This window comes from Stomoxys calcitrans, chromosome 3 (assembly GCF_963082655.1).
Source record: "Stomoxys calcitrans chromosome 3, idStoCalc2.1, whole genome shotgun sequence".
Classification (NCBI taxonomy): Eukaryota; Metazoa; Arthropoda; class Insecta; order Diptera; family Muscidae; genus Stomoxys; species Stomoxys calcitrans.
The window spans coordinates 73,659,098-73,674,322 of NC_081554.1; the positions used below are offsets into that span (position 1 = coordinate 73,659,098).

The following is a 15,225-nucleotide window of genomic DNA, read 5'->3' on the forward strand; positions in this document are numbered from 1 at the left end:
AAACTACTAACTAAATAAATGTAAAAAACATATTTTATTTGAAATGGTTTAGAATTATAACAACTAGGGTAATTTAACAAAATAATCAACTAATTACTATCTTAAATGTTCTATACAATACTAAGCTTAGCCTACATACGCTTTAGCCTTTATTCTTTTTCATTGGACTGCTGCAATTGATGTCTCAATAATTCATTTTCCTCCTTTAAGCGCATAAACTCATTCACAAATGGGTCTGTCTGCAGCAGTACACCCAGACAGTCACGTATTTCCTCAATTTGATCAGAACGCTGGTTCCATAGATTGAAATTTTGAGTAAATATTTGCCATTTGTTGGTTTCACTCTGTAATTTCATTTCGAACTCCAGTTGTTTGAAGCGCTCTAACATCTCAGCTCGCAATTCTTGAATGGCCTGTTGTACACCCAATTCATTGGCATTGTTGCCACCAGCTGTTGTTGCTAGCTTGCGGTTGACGGGAGCCATTGTGGAGGTGACTAAAGGGCGATTATCAGATGTACGATTGGGAGTGCTATTGTAATTGACAGGCATTGATTTGAGACGCGTTGTTGCAAAATTTATGTGTTTCTGTGGATTCTCCTTATCCGATGAGTCTGCTGAGGAGTCATGTGCGGTTTCCTGGGAACCTCTTTCTTCTTCTTTTATTTGGGAAAGTTTACAGGCTGCTGTCCTTGGCGACATGGGAGATTTACTGCGATCTCTTAAGGGCACTCTCAAAAAGTCCGATGTATTAACACGAGCATCGAAAGAATCACTCGGAATAGCCGAAGCATTAAGGCCTGCCGCACTGTTTCCCTTGCCAATTAGGGAAAGACGACTATCATCAGAAGTGGGTTTACGTGATAATGCTTCCCAATCGAAACTATCACGACGCGGCACAAAACGTGGAGACATTTTCTCTTGACCCCTGTTGGCATGAAAATCCAGAAAATCACAAAACGAATCTCGGTGGGAGCGTGCAGTTTCTGCCACTGGCTGAGAAATGGATTTGTTCGCTCCACCACCCCCACTCGATGTAATGGCTGAAGTTTCAGCCACACCCGTGCTCGAGAAGCTTTGCGCTGAGCTTTCATTGGGCAAGGGTACAAAGGCTACCCTTGTCACTCCCACATCATGAATCTTTTTAGAGGCCAAGAACATTTTGGTATTTCTTAAATCGTAAGTGGTCAGCTCACCCTTCAAATTGCCCACACATATGAAATTTCCACATTCACTTGCAGCCACTGTGGACAGAGGATGACAGTAAGCGATTTGCACTGGTTTCACTTTACGACGAGTATCAAATATGTTAATGGTGCAATCGTAACCGACACTTATAAGCGTATCAGGATTGGCAGCAGACATACACAAATCACGACATTGGGCACCATGAGCATCAGCGGCATGAAATACTTTACGTTTTGTGTGAACATCATATATAGTTACAGCGCCCTTGTATGAAGCAATCGATAATTGGAAACGTTTGGTCGGATGGAAACGAGCTAAAGTAGAGCTGGAAATTTCAACGAGCGTTGGGGGAGAAGAGAATTATGGCAAATATTTTTTATTAAAATTTAATGTTGAAAATTTTTGTGGATTATTTTGAACTTCTAAAAACTTTTTTGAAAAGGACCTAAAAATATCCCAAACAATTGGAGTCTTGTTCCATCGTGTAATTGAAGACACCATTGCAAATGAAAGTTTGCCCTTGAACATTCCATTAAGGATTCAAGTTTCAGTTCAATGATAAGGGACCTCCTTTTTATTACCGAGTCCGAATGGCGACACCTCTTTCGAGAATTTTTACATGACTTAGTACCTTACAAATGTGGCTAGCATTAGGAGGAGATAGCTTATTAGATTAGGTTATAGTGGCAGTCTCTTTTTAAACCATCGTGATACTACAGTAGTACTCACATGCTATTACTTGCCGTACTCACATGCTATAATACCGAAAGCTATACTGACCTACGCACAACAAGCCGAATACTGACTTAGGTGTATGGCACGGGGCGGATTACTATCCGCACCCCGTTTTCAAGCTAACCTAGCCTTCTTACTTCCTTTCAGTCTAGCCTCGTCTTCTCACGATCCGGAGCGATCGTTTCGCTGTTCCATAATATTAAATGCACGTTGAACGCCCACGCCTTTAACTCGGACTGCGTCGACCCGAAAGGCTTCGGGTTAACCAAGTTTATTGACGGCATTCCTCTAACTATCACTGCCAAATCATCTGCTCTTTCATTCCCGCCTACTACGCTGTAGCTCGGCACTCAAACGATGCGGATTGTGCTATCCTCAGAGAAGACGTTAATCTCTTTCTTCCATTCCACGACTGTCCGTAACCTTACCGTACTGGTAATTGGTATCCTGAAGGCCAGTTTACTGTCCAAAATATTCACACTTGCCATCCTCGCGTTTATACACCACCTCACAGATTTTGTGATCCCCCGGATCTCCGCCTGCAGAACCGTTGTTGTTGTTGTTGTAGCCAAATTTTCATGTGGGGGTGGCGATCCTCGTCAAGCTCCTGTAGGTGAGCAAGTTTGTTCCGGCCCAAAGGACCGATCACAGTGGGAACAGGTTGGCCATTGGTTATTTAAAGGCGCCAATAACTCGCCTTCTCATATCGAGCATCATAGGCACTCACTGAGACTCTCCGGAGATCACGGAAACGAAGATTGGCTTATCTTCTATGCACAATAAATTGACCCCAGGATAGCTGTGTGGTGTTCATGGCTGTCACGAGAAGCTTAGTTGCGAGCTACCGGGCCGCCGGGAAATTGAGCCGCACTTAGTGTATTAGACGGGCTGGTATAAAGCAAGCGGCTGCTGCGTTAATGATGTATCGGAATTTCCTCTCGGCAACTAGCACATTTGAGGGGGGTATCAGTTCACTAAAGCGGCAATTAGTGTATTCTATGAAAGCGACCCAATCGGCCTTCTTCCGATTGATAAACGTCCGGCGCTAAAAGGTTATGAAATCGGGTCGTCGGTCTATGGTGAGAATTATGGGGGGTGATCTGATCTCAAAGACTCGACCTTATATGGCCCGACGCTAGTCTGATCGCGTCTCCACTCATTCATCGACAACGTCCCTTGAGCCTTCAAAACCACAAAGATCTCCTCATAACGCAAAATCCGTACAGAAGCTTATAGCATACCCTAATCTCAAGAACTCTATGAAGATTCCTTCACCCACACCACCTGGGATCTGGTATGCTAGTTCGATAAATCAAGAAACACTATACATACATACATGTTCATAATTTTGAACTTACTTGCTATCGATGTTAAAGGTATCAATTTTGGTTTTTGTTCTATGACCATATATATTGATGGATCCATTTTCGAATACTGAAGCAATGTATTCATCAGACGCATTGTAATCCAGATATAGAACGGAATTACGATTTGAATCTGCAAAAAGAAAAATAAATTAATGTAAATCAGAAATAAAACAGAATAACTGAGATAATAGTGCCTCGGAGACTAGAGGATAGGGTCATATAAGCACTATGGAGTCGAGGAAAACCCTGGAAGAGATTATAACTTTGGCTTTGGCGGCCCTAGGACATTGTACCAAATGGTCTTCACCTCTTTTCTACAGCATCATTTCATGGAGATTGAAGATGTGCTCCATAAAGCAGATTTTTTTCAAGTACAGAACCCACAATTGAGTTAAAAAGAAAAATGGTCGATTAAATGATTTCCTTTGCCAAACTTACCAGCATTAAACTTATGAACAAATTCCGATTTTGTATAGTTATACAATTTAACATGACCATTGGACAAGCCTACAGCCATCTCCTCCAATGATTGCTTGGCACAGGCTACACAATAAACATTGTCGATGGTCAATTTCCTTACTCTTTGCAAGTTCATAGCTACAAATGAATAAACAACAATTTTATTATATCCAGCACGGAAAAGGGCTGCACATAACACTTCATCACTCACTTTGTCCCTTATCCTTTTCTTTGACTCGCATTATTTCCAACCCCGACTTTTTATTAACCTCGACAAAAATTCTTTGCTGGGCATAAAATTGAAAATCTGTTGTCTCGCCATTTGAGTGCTGATAAGTAGATTTTGTCTCCAAATCGTTGAAGTCTGTTAGAATTGTGGTTTTTGCCGTGGACACAAGAAACATTTTGCTGCGAAGATCTTACAGTGGCAAAAATAGAAATATATAAAATATGTATAATATATTAACTAAAGGCTCCTTTTTAAGCTTTTAGAAACAAACCAATTATTAACTGTGGCGCTTTCCAAAAAAACTTGTTGTTTGACAACCGTTTAAAAATATTCCAATTGGACGCCAATATTTGACAGTTGATCTACCTACCAATATTTGACAGTTGATCTATCTACCGTTCATTGGAACAAAATGGAAACGAAACATTAGTAATTAGTGATATAAGCGCTACGTCAACGTAACAGTACATGGCGAAACAATTAAAGGTGGTCTCATTTGTACAACAACCACAAATCATATGGTACAATTCGCAGTTTTGCCAACACAAGTAAAGAAATTTGTGTGCGTGTGTGCATACATGTGTGTATATGAGCAGAGAATATGAGAGAAATAAGATAACAACAAAGAGAATGCAAACAAAAATCTGACATCTTAATACCGGCTGTTAACTGCTGTTCACGTGAGACCACCTTATTAAATCCGCTTTGGTAACAGTAAAACAATTTATTTGTGGTAAAACACAATCATGTCGATGAACGAAAACTGCTTAATGGCTGGTACTATGTTCGTTTTTCACCGGTCAAAATACATATTTTTCACGGTTACTTTTTTGAAATACTACAAAAATCTCAGTGATAAAATAGTATTTTTACGACAATTTTGTCATAAGAAATGAGGGAATGTTTTACTTTTTGAAATCAGCAAATTTTTTTGGTCCAATATCTTTTATCTAAAAAAAGTAGTCATGAAAAAATTTCGATAAAAGCGAATATAGTAGCACCCTTAACCAAGATTAATGTTCATCAGAAGAAGAAGTTTGGTGACATACGATGGATGGTATATAAGATTCGGCACTTGTTGGAGACAGACTTCCGGTTGGTATGTCTGAGGTCAAATCACGACTGTGTACCATATTTCGTTGAAGTACTCAGTAAAGTGCACTCATGCATCAGACTTACTTTAGGCTCACGAATGAGCGCGGCCGGCAAGGGATAACTATAAGCACCACACAGGCTGGAACCTTGGGCTTCGATCTGTGTGGTGTATCACGAGAAGCTTAGCTACGAGCTACCGGACGCGTCCTCATGTTGCGGATAGTGGAATGCTTCATACGGGGAAGCTGCAATTGGAGTCGTGGACAATCGCCTTTATCAAAAGGAGAGTCTCAGTGAGAGGCCGGGCGGCACCGGCTCTTGCACAAATACTGAGTGTCTATGATGCTCGATATGACAAGGCGAGTTATACCTATAAATATACAATGACCATCACGTTTCCGCGGCGATCGGTCTTTGGGACATGAACGAACTTGCTCACCTATACTAGCTAAACGAGGATCGCCAGCTCCACGCGTAGACATGTGGCTACAACAACCGAATGAGCGCGCGTTGGACTTGGTTTTTGGGCGTTACGTTAAAAAAGCAACTCTGCCAAATATGAACTACAAGAAATTTTCTTTTTCTTCAAATATTACAGCATAACAAAAATTAAACAATTTATTCGTATTTATTCTAAAGCTAAGTCATTTGAAAACATCCCAAATGTACACAGCTAGTTAACTTATTTTTGATCCTTTTTCGGATCTGTATTTCCTGCCTCTTTCAAAAGCTCCGACTCAATACCGACTTTTTTTAGTTCTTCTATTAGATCTCCACTTTGATGCATTTGGAGCATAATGTCGCAGCCACCAACAAATTCGCCATTGATGAAAACTTGTGGTATGGTGGGCCAATCGGAAAATTCCTTTATTTCTATAGAATTGAATGAAGAAAATTGCCATTCGGTATTAATTTGCTATAAAAACAATTACCATAACCAATTGTGGACTTACTCTCTCTTAATTCATCGCTCTGGAGCACATCATGAGCATCGTATTGCACACCATGCATGCGTAAGATTTGGACAACAGCATTACTAAAACCACAGCGAGGGGCCTCTGGATTTCCTTTCATGAACACCACAACTTTGTTTAAGTTTACCAATTTTTGAATAACTTCCTTGTTGAATGTTTGCGGAGGTGCATTTCCTTCGGCGGAAAACAATCTGTGTGTTTGCGTGTAAATAGAAGAGCTACGATATACTAAATTTGGCTTAAGGAATTGTCGAATAAGTCCAGCCATTTTTAACCGGAAAATCGTACTTTGCAAAAGGAGAAGGAAATTTCAACACGTAACTTATCTGAGTAAAATGATTGATGTGTTTCCAAAGACACTATGGAAATGAAACAATTGGGCAAGAGACGAAATGCAGAGATGGGAACTATGTGACTTAAGATTATGTACTGCATTTTATCGATAACATGCAACAATAGGTAATAAAATATTCCACACTAACACAATCCTACCATCATATACATTAGGATAAATACATTTTGTTGTTGGAGCAATGCGTTGTCCACTGAGGCAGCAGCCCGAGTCATGAGATTGGCTGGTGATTTGTTGGCAAGGGGCATCAGATGGAGATGATATTTGCAACTCTCAACAAGCTTCGACTTTAAGTTACACGAGGCGGACTTTTCGTTAGGCTCAAGTATGTGTGGCTGTACCCTTCACTTTTACCCTTCACAGGAAATTCAAAAAAAGTTCATCCGAAAATGTTACTTCAATTTTTCAACAAGATTTGATTACACATGACTCCTAATCCCAAAACTAGGGTGCAAAAAAAATTTTAGCTTGAAACACAGATCTCCGCGATCTGGTCTTTTTGAAAATTAGGGTAGTAAGGAGTCCTTTTTGGGGGTGGGATAGTCACTAAACCATTTCGCTTTAAATATGGATATCAAATTTGTACTCTACTCCCTTAATTTGAGACCCACCCAAGCAGTACATATTTACCGACAATGGCAACATTGTCGGTAAATATGTACGGTTTGGGGCTGATATTGGGCCCCAAACAGCTGTTAACTGGCGGCCAGGTTTGACGGTATAAAGATGTCAGAATTTTGTTTTCATTCTCTTTGTTGTTATCTTCTTTCTCGCATATTCTCTGCTCATGTTTTGAGGCTGGAGCGGCCCCCTGAATCCAATATCGTTTTCTACTCTCCAATACCTTTGATTTGATAGGCATATTGTTCCGATAGGTTTACTTTTGATTTTGGGTGGTGTTTGTTTGTTTTTTTTTTTTTTACTTTTTTTAAACGCTCCATTTCGAGTTATTTTTCCCTGTATCTTTTGCAGCCATAGTCATAGCACAAAAAAAAAATATAGTTGAAGCAGTATGAGTCAAAGATCGACTAGAAACTAAATCCATTTTGACTTTTTCGACATTTTTGAACTATCGATTTTTTTTGAATTCGAAGTCGATGATTCGATTTTTTTAGGCAGTAAAAGTCGATTTGGTCTTTTCGACTTTTTTACACAAAAAGTCGATTAATCGATTAGTCGAAAGTCGACGTTTAGCTAAGGTTTTTGTCGTGGAATGTCAATTGGAAAAAAATTATTTTTCTTTAGAAAAAATAATAATTAATTGAGAAAAAAAACATTTATTGTCTCGAATTGTACATTATATATAAAAAAGTGTTTGTGAAAAGTATTTGCGAACGTCTTGCAATGATTACATGTGTTTGACTTAGGTTTGAGCTTCAGAAGAAAGCAAGTGAAAAAACAAACGAGATTGCAACACCATCATTATTATATTGCAGGCAATCGTATTTAATTCCAATATACACAGACTAAAATCAGAAAGGGGAGAAAAAGTAAATAATAGAAAAATCACAAACGAAATTAAATAATTATTTGGGTGATTTGGGGGCTTTTGATAAGCTAGTGCTGTTAAAATATGAATCGTTCCGATGGCTTAGTGAGACGTGCCGTGCGTGTCCGAGAAAACGGTGCTGATTCTGGCAATGCGTCCGGAAACGCGAACACTCCCGATGATAATCAAGAACTAAACGACAATAAAGATCAAGAGGATAACATAGACGATGGCGATTCCAAAGAGACACGTTTAACGCTGATGGAAGAGGTGCTGCTGCTGGGCTTAAAAGATAAGGAGGTACATACAGTTAACATATTTGCCAAAAAAAAAACAGTCTAAGCAAATCTTTTCTTGAAGCGTGTTACAATATTAGCATAAATGTCAAAATAACTCGTTTTACATTTTCATTTCATTGGTTATTTCATTTCCACTTGTCAACAAGCTGGTGCTACTGAGCCCATCTTCGCCCTCATTATCATCAGCTTCATCGTATCCAACCTCATCATTACCATTAACGTCCACATCATCGTTTCTTGTGTTTATGTTCATTCTTCATTTGTATATTTAGGCATTTATTCTTTTCTTCTGTGTTGCCTGGTCCGTACTCTTTCTTTTTTTTCTCCCATACTTCTTTTTGTTGTCGTTGTTTTGTTAAACAAAATAATTGAATTTCGTTTTTCGTTTTTCGTCTCAAGTGTTTTGTGTTATGATGACGTTCGTAGTTATGTTTTTTTATTGCGCTTATATGTATTTGCTTTGATCTTAGAAAAAGAGGTGCATAATGTGGATGGTGAGAGAGCCCCACGGTTTCGTGACTGTGTGCCATCTTAGTCATTTTGGAATAAGGTTCATTGTCTGTGCACATTTGGCTATTATGGACAATGGTGATTGCACATTTAGCATATAAACAATCACGTTCGAGTGATAAATCGTAAAGCCTTCATTGTTATTCTCCATATTGTCATTGGTGCTATTTCTACAAGCAAAAGCTCACTGATTTTAGTGGAAGGTGATATACACTTTTAGAAAATTCAATGTTCTCAATGTATCTTTATTAGTTTTTATCCATGTATCTGGAGTACGATAAGCACGACTTTCAACATGAAATAAAAACTCTCCAGTTCCGTTTGCCTATACCCGATTAAAGGAGCATTTATCTATTTGGGAGATCCCAGCTGTTAAACATATTCTCCAATAGTTTAATCACAAAGCTTCGTTTAAATGGTTTGACTTATCCTGTTTATTGTTGATTTAAAACCTTTTTCGCTGTGGCTATAGTCCCGTAGAAGATTTCGGGTTTGGGAATTTCTAATCATTGGGAATACCCGGAAAGGGCAATTCAACGTATTGGCTCCATTTTCACTCAACCTGCTGATTCATGGGTAACTCCTCATAAATGGTTTCACTTATCTTAATTGCTGATACAAGGCGTTTTCGCTGGAATTATAGCCCCGTACTCGAACTTTTCGAAGAGGTTTTGCTAATTTCTATTTATTGGCTCTAGAAAAGTATTTTCACTCTACCTGCTAATTCATAGTGAGCTTTTGGATAACAGCGAGCGGAGAGTCTCAGAGAGAGACCGGATGGCACCGGGTCTTGCACAAATACTGAGTGCCTATAATGCTCGATATGACAAGGCGAGTTATTGGCGCCTTTAAATAACCGATTCCCACCCGGGGCGATCCGTCGTATAGACCGGAACGAGCTTGTTCACCTATAGGAGCTTGACGAAGATCGCGACCTCCACATGATAATGTGGTTATTACTACAGCAACAACCTCATAAACGACTTGGGGTGCTGACAAAAAAACCTTGTTGACCACGTACAAAGCATTAGGCCGGTCTGTGGTAAGTTATGCAGCTCTGTGACACACAGTGGAATAGTATTCAGATCTGTCAGCCCTTCGAACTGCGACGGGCTGTCTCCTAAGTTCTCACGTGGACCATCTCCATCAGGAGACAAAGATTCTACCAGTGTGAAGACATAACTACATGTTCTTCCGGTCTATTATTGCAGGGACCAACCAAATCTTCATCTTGTGGTTAGGTATTCATGGCCCAGAAGCCTTAAGGTAGATATACATGATCTAGAGCGAGGTCTTAAGGTCCAGAGATACAAGAGAGAACCTCTAGATCAAGCCGCGTACCAAAAAATGAGGCTGAGGTGGAATCCGGCTCGCGTAGCTGCGAGCTGCCGGGGTATACAGGCGTCTGCAGGTTGCGGATAGTGGAATGCTCCCTGCGGAGTTGCTGCAACGGCAGTCGCGGACAATTAGCGGTATCGAGCGGAGAGTCTCAGTGAGAGGCCGGTCTGCACCGGCACTTGTACAAATATTGAGTGCCTATGATGCTCGATATAACAAGGCGAGCTATTGGCGCTTTTAATTAATCAATGGACGTTACGTTCCCACGGTGATCGGTCCTATGGATCGGAACGAGCTTGTTCGCCTATAGAAGCTTCAAGAGGATCGCTACATCTACATGAAAATGTGGCTAACAAATCATCAGTTATGGGGAAGTACAAATGGATGAATATTGTGAATGTATCACCTCCGCTAAACAGAAGAAGGGCGGATTGGGATTAGTTTGGGATATGTTATTGTAACATAACATATTCGGGGCCGAACCTTTGAAACCCGCCGCCATGGATTCCGCATAAAATTGACACAAAATAAAATTAGTTGAAAGTCATAATTTTAATCTACGCACCAAACCAAAAAAGAGGCAAAAATGCAAGCCAAGAACCGAACAACGATAATGATCGGTTTATATGGGAGCTACATCAGGTTAAAGACCAATTTGGACCGTGCTTGGCACAGTTGTTGGAAGTCATAACGGAATACCACGTGCAAAACTTTAGCCAAATCGGAGAGATCGATTTATATGCGTGCTATTTTAGGTTGTCGTCCGATTTGGATCGTACGTAGCACAGTTGTTTAAAGTCGTAACAGAAAACTAGATGCAAAATAAATCGGACAAAAATTGCGGCTTCCAGGGGCTCAAGAAGTCAAATCGGTAGTTTTATATATATATACCAGGTTATAGACCGATTTGGCCCGTACTTGGCACAGTTGTTGGAAGTCGCAACAGAACACTATCGGCAAAATTTTACAAAATCGGTAAAATTTCGCGCCTTCCAGGGACTCAAGAAGTCAAATCGGGAGATCGGTTTATATGGGAGCTATATCAGATTAATGACCAATTTGGACCGCACTTGGCACATTTGTTTAAAGTGCCAAAAGAAAACTGCAAAATTTTAAGCTAAATCGGGCAAAAATTATGGCTTCCAGGGGCTTAGGAAGTAAAATTGGGGAATCGGTTAAGTGGGAGCTATATCCAAATCCGAACCGATATGGCCCATTTGCAATCCCCAACGATCCACATCAATAATAAGTATCTGTTCAAAATTTGAAGCGGCTAGCTTTACACGTCCGACCGCTATCATGATTTCGACAGACGAAGGAACATGGCTAGATCGACTCAGAATGCCGAGAAAAACAAGAATATACAACCTTTATGGGGTCTTAGACCAATATTTCGAGATGTAACAAACGGAGCGACTAGATTAGAATAACCCCTTCCTATGGTGGTGGGTATAAAAACATAGTGGTGATTTAAAAAAGGATTCTAACGGATGAGTTCAGGGTCAAAGGCGGTAATGAAAACCTCTGCGCCAAGATAGTCATATTGTAGACTATAAAATACCCTTCGAGGTGATCGGTTTGTATGGGAGCTATATCCAACTGTAACCTGATTTGGACCATTTATAACTCTAAGCGTAAAGCGAAGGGTGTAAAAACAAATACGATGTTGTTTTCAGCAACGTCTTCGCACAAGCTGAAGTAGAGTGAAAGGTAGATAATCACGTTCATGTTATTTTTAAAATATTTGTTACGCTTATTGAAAGTTGCGACGAAAGCTTTCGTCTGGTTTCTAAACCAAAAGGTAGAGTAAGCCGCTGATTTTATCTGTGTTACAACTGTAGGAAATAAGAAAAAATACACTTCTATAGCTTCTAAAAAGACATTGCTGCATTTTAGGCATATTCAGATGGGGCACGGCAATATTATATCACAGACTTCGATTGGAAAGGTATATTTGTAAACTACTGTAGAGAGGGGCATAGTACTGTTGTTGTTGTAACCACGTATTTGTATGTGGGTAAGCGATTCTTGTCAAGCTCCAATAACTGAGAAAGCTATTTCCAATTCATAGGATCGATCGCCGCGCAAGCTTGATCGCCATTGGTTATTAAAGACGCCAATAATTCGCCTTGTGTTGAGTCACAGGTGTTACAGGGACTCAATATTTAAGCAATAGCCGGTGTCGCATGAGAAAAAAGCAATTAATAAATTATTGAATGATTGACTCATGAGATTTTTAATGAGGTAATCCATGTGCTTGTAGGGGACGATAACAAAATATTGTTCCAAAAATTTAAATTCTAAGAATAATCACATACAATTTAAAAGGCATGAAAAAAGGCATAGAAAAAAGCATGTTAACTAGAGCAAACGACAAAACATACTTTGTTAACTAGAGCAAACGACAAAACAATATCGTGTGCGTGTATACGCACACGATATTGTTGATAACGCCTATAAGCTTTAGTATAAAATCTTATTTGGTACAATGTACGTATAAAAGAAGCGAGTACAAAACGACCTTCCGGTATTTATCAATATAATAAAGCAACAAGAAAGATGATAAAACTCTTAACAAACTTCATAAACTTCGGTGTCAGTCAAAAAGAATACATCAATCTCGAAGGTTAGACTATCTATGTAGGCCAACGAAACATTTTGCTTTTCAAAATTGTAAAAGTGTGTAAAGTTTTAAAAGATGTTATAAAATGGAAATTGATAATAAGGTTTCAATTATTTTGTCTGGCATTTCAGATACTAATAGAACATCATTTCATTCTTGTATCTTGCGACAGGCCTCAAGTAGTCGACTCTGCCAACAACCATCAGCCCTCTAAAGTAAAAACAGTTGATCTGGCCAATAGTTATTTTATCTGATACAAACTATTTGTATTTGGACTAGATATTGTAAGGTGCAGGTTACCGAGACTCATAGTAAACATGTCGGCCTTGACGTTGAACACCAGGGTCGAATCCTGCTAACTTATGCTAGCAACATGTGTGAGGCCTTCAGCCATGGTCAGATTCTCTACGGAGTGGTATAGCTCAGCGGCACGCCATTCGAAAAAGGCTATAAAGCGGAAGCCGCTTTATCATAGTATGGAAGAAGTGTTCTCGCTTTTCTTAAAGGGTTCGTAGGAAAATTGTATGGTTAGTAGCTCGGGTTTGGAAAGCCGGGATTTCCTGTTTTTTTTGCTGGAAACAGTTTTTGGCTATACTATTGGGTTGCCCAAAAAGTAATTGCGGATTTTTTAAAAGAAAGTAAATGCATTTTTAGTAAGTTAGAATGAATTTTATCAAATATACTTTTTTTTACACTTTTTTCTAAAGCAAGCTAAAAGTAACAGCTGATGACTGACAGAAGAAAGAATGCAATTACAGAGTCACAAGCTGTGAAAAAATTTGTCAACGCCGACTATATGAAAAATCCGCAATTACTTTTTGGGCAACCCAATATAAGTAGATTCTTACTCCAATTCCAAAGAACTTTCCTTGGAATCATTTATTATTGTTGTTGTAGTCACATTTTCATGTGGAGGTAGCGATCCTCGTCAAGCTCCTGTAGGTGAGGAAGCTCGTTCCGGTCCAAAACACCAATCGCCGCGAAAACAGATTGGCCATTGGTAAAGGCGCCAATAACCAGCCTTGTCATATCGAGCATCATAGGCACTCAATATTTGTACAAGTGCCGGTGCCGCCCGTCCTCTCACTGAGACTCTCCGCTCGACACCGCTGATTGTCCGCGACTGCCGTTGCAGATACTCCGTATGGAGCATTAAACAATCCGCAACCTTTGGACGAGCCCGGTAGCTCGCAGCTAAGCTTCTCGTGATAGGAATGAACACCACACAGATCGAACCTCAATGTTCCAGCCTGTGTGGCGCTTACAGCTATACCGTGCCGGGCTATCTGTATTGGGTGTTTCATACTCTTCTCTCCAAGATCTATCATATGTTTGATATACTGGCCTTTCGGAACGTTGGAGTTGCTTTATTCACCAGTCCAGTGAGGGTAAGGTCATGGCTTTGGATATCTCTAAGGCATCTTATAGGGTCTGGCACGGTGCACTCCTCTCAAAGCATGTCGCTTTTGGCGACGGTTATAACTTGTTTCGAGTTTTCTCAGGGATCGCACTATGTGAGTTGTTCTAAATGAGTTTTTATTCGATGAGTATACAGTGACCGCATGTTTAAACATTGACGATCTATTGATTCAGTCCTTGAATCCGATCTACTCGTTCGCGGATGATAGCAACCTCAGTCATTCATTTTCATTCGAACATAGACCGATTCTTCGAGGGATTGAAGACAAGAGACGGATTATTGACGTTAAACTCTACCGCGATTTGCTTGCCATTTTTGGGGTGGGGTCGAACACAAGACGCACTGCTGTTTGTTGTCCCACAAACGATTCACTAACACTTGACAATTGTCATATCGGTGTTGGTGTTGATTGGAGATGGTATGGTTTTCATCTCTATTGACAGTGTTGTTGCAGTGTGTTATACACTGAGGCGACAGCCCTTGCCGATGAAGAACTCCATCGGGTCAATCCGGTACGTTCATCCGGCTGCCATGGGATCCAACTCTATTGTTTCCCTTGAGCATCGTCGAAATGTGGGTTGTGTGGCGCTGTTCTATCGATTCTTTCAGGTTATATGTTCCTCAGAAATTAGTCTTTTGAATCCTGACTTGAGGATGTTTGCCAGAAATACGAGTTTCCAGACGCTCACACCGATTTGTAATCGATTGGCAGGTTGATCGGACCATGCACTACCGAGAGAATTCTTTTTTGGCTCGAACGGTTCATATGTGGAATTGACTTCCGGCAGATGTATTTCCCTCTATCAACGACATTCAGAAATTCAATAAAAATTTCTATAAACACTACATCCTTTTCCCAACTCTGTTCCTTATCTTTACTCTCCAAAACAATGCACTGCATACATAGGGAATATCCCCTGCGTGTTGGTTGATTAAAGAAAACAAGTAAAATGGCATTAAATTCGGCCGGGCCGAACTTTGGATACCCGCCACCTCGGGTATATATAAACCCCTTTGTCACAATTAGGTGAATATTGGATAACTTATGCACACAAATTCGTCACGGACATTGAGTGGTCTAATAAATATATAATTCACTGTTGTAGAACAAAATATTGGTCTTTTTGGCAGCTTTATACAAATATAAA

At 40.0% G+C, this 15,225-nt stretch overlaps 4 protein-coding genes across 4 annotated transcripts in view; 1 reads left to right on the top strand and 3 right to left on the bottom strand.

Annotated features, from left to right (window-relative positions):
- Window positions 1-15,225, bottom strand: part of LOC106091981 (protein starmaker) — a 368,113-nt gene that overhangs the window by 244,933 nt on the left and 107,955 nt on the right. The gene's annotated exons all lie outside the window — the stretch shown is intronic.
- On the bottom strand, window positions 16-4,309 carry LOC106093011 (uncharacterized). The gene is made up of 5 exons (XM_013259978.2): window positions 4,249-4,309; window positions 3,960-4,166; window positions 3,728-3,886; window positions 3,281-3,419; window positions 16-1,512 (listed from the first exon to the last, which is right to left on the bottom strand). The coding sequence occupies exons 2-5, from the start codon at window positions 4,150-4,152 to the stop codon at window positions 150-152; spliced, it is 1,854 nt and encodes a 617-aa protein (XP_013115432.2). The 5' UTR covers window positions 4,153-4,166; window positions 4,249-4,309; the 3' UTR covers window positions 16-149.
- Window positions 5,665-6,411, bottom strand: LOC106093012 (glutaredoxin-related protein 5, mitochondrial). Its single transcript, XM_013259981.2, has 2 exons — window positions 6,026-6,411; window positions 5,665-5,945 (listed from the first exon to the last, which is right to left on the bottom strand). The coding sequence occupies exons 1-2, from the start codon at window positions 6,312-6,314 to the stop codon at window positions 5,755-5,757; spliced, it is 480 nt and encodes a 159-aa protein (XP_013115435.2). The 5' UTR covers window positions 6,315-6,411; the 3' UTR covers window positions 5,665-5,754.
- The window catches only part of LOC106080804 (Golgi phosphoprotein 3 homolog sauron), a 28,006-nt gene continuing 20,365 nt past the window's right edge, over window positions 7,585-15,225 (top strand). Inside the window, exon 1 of the mRNA XM_059365948.1 lies at window positions 7,585-8,187. Within this exon, the coding sequence (XP_059221931.1) occupies window positions 7,972-8,187 (216 nt within the window). The 5' untranslated portion in view covers window positions 7,585-7,971. The remainder of the gene's footprint in view (window positions 8,188-15,225) is intronic.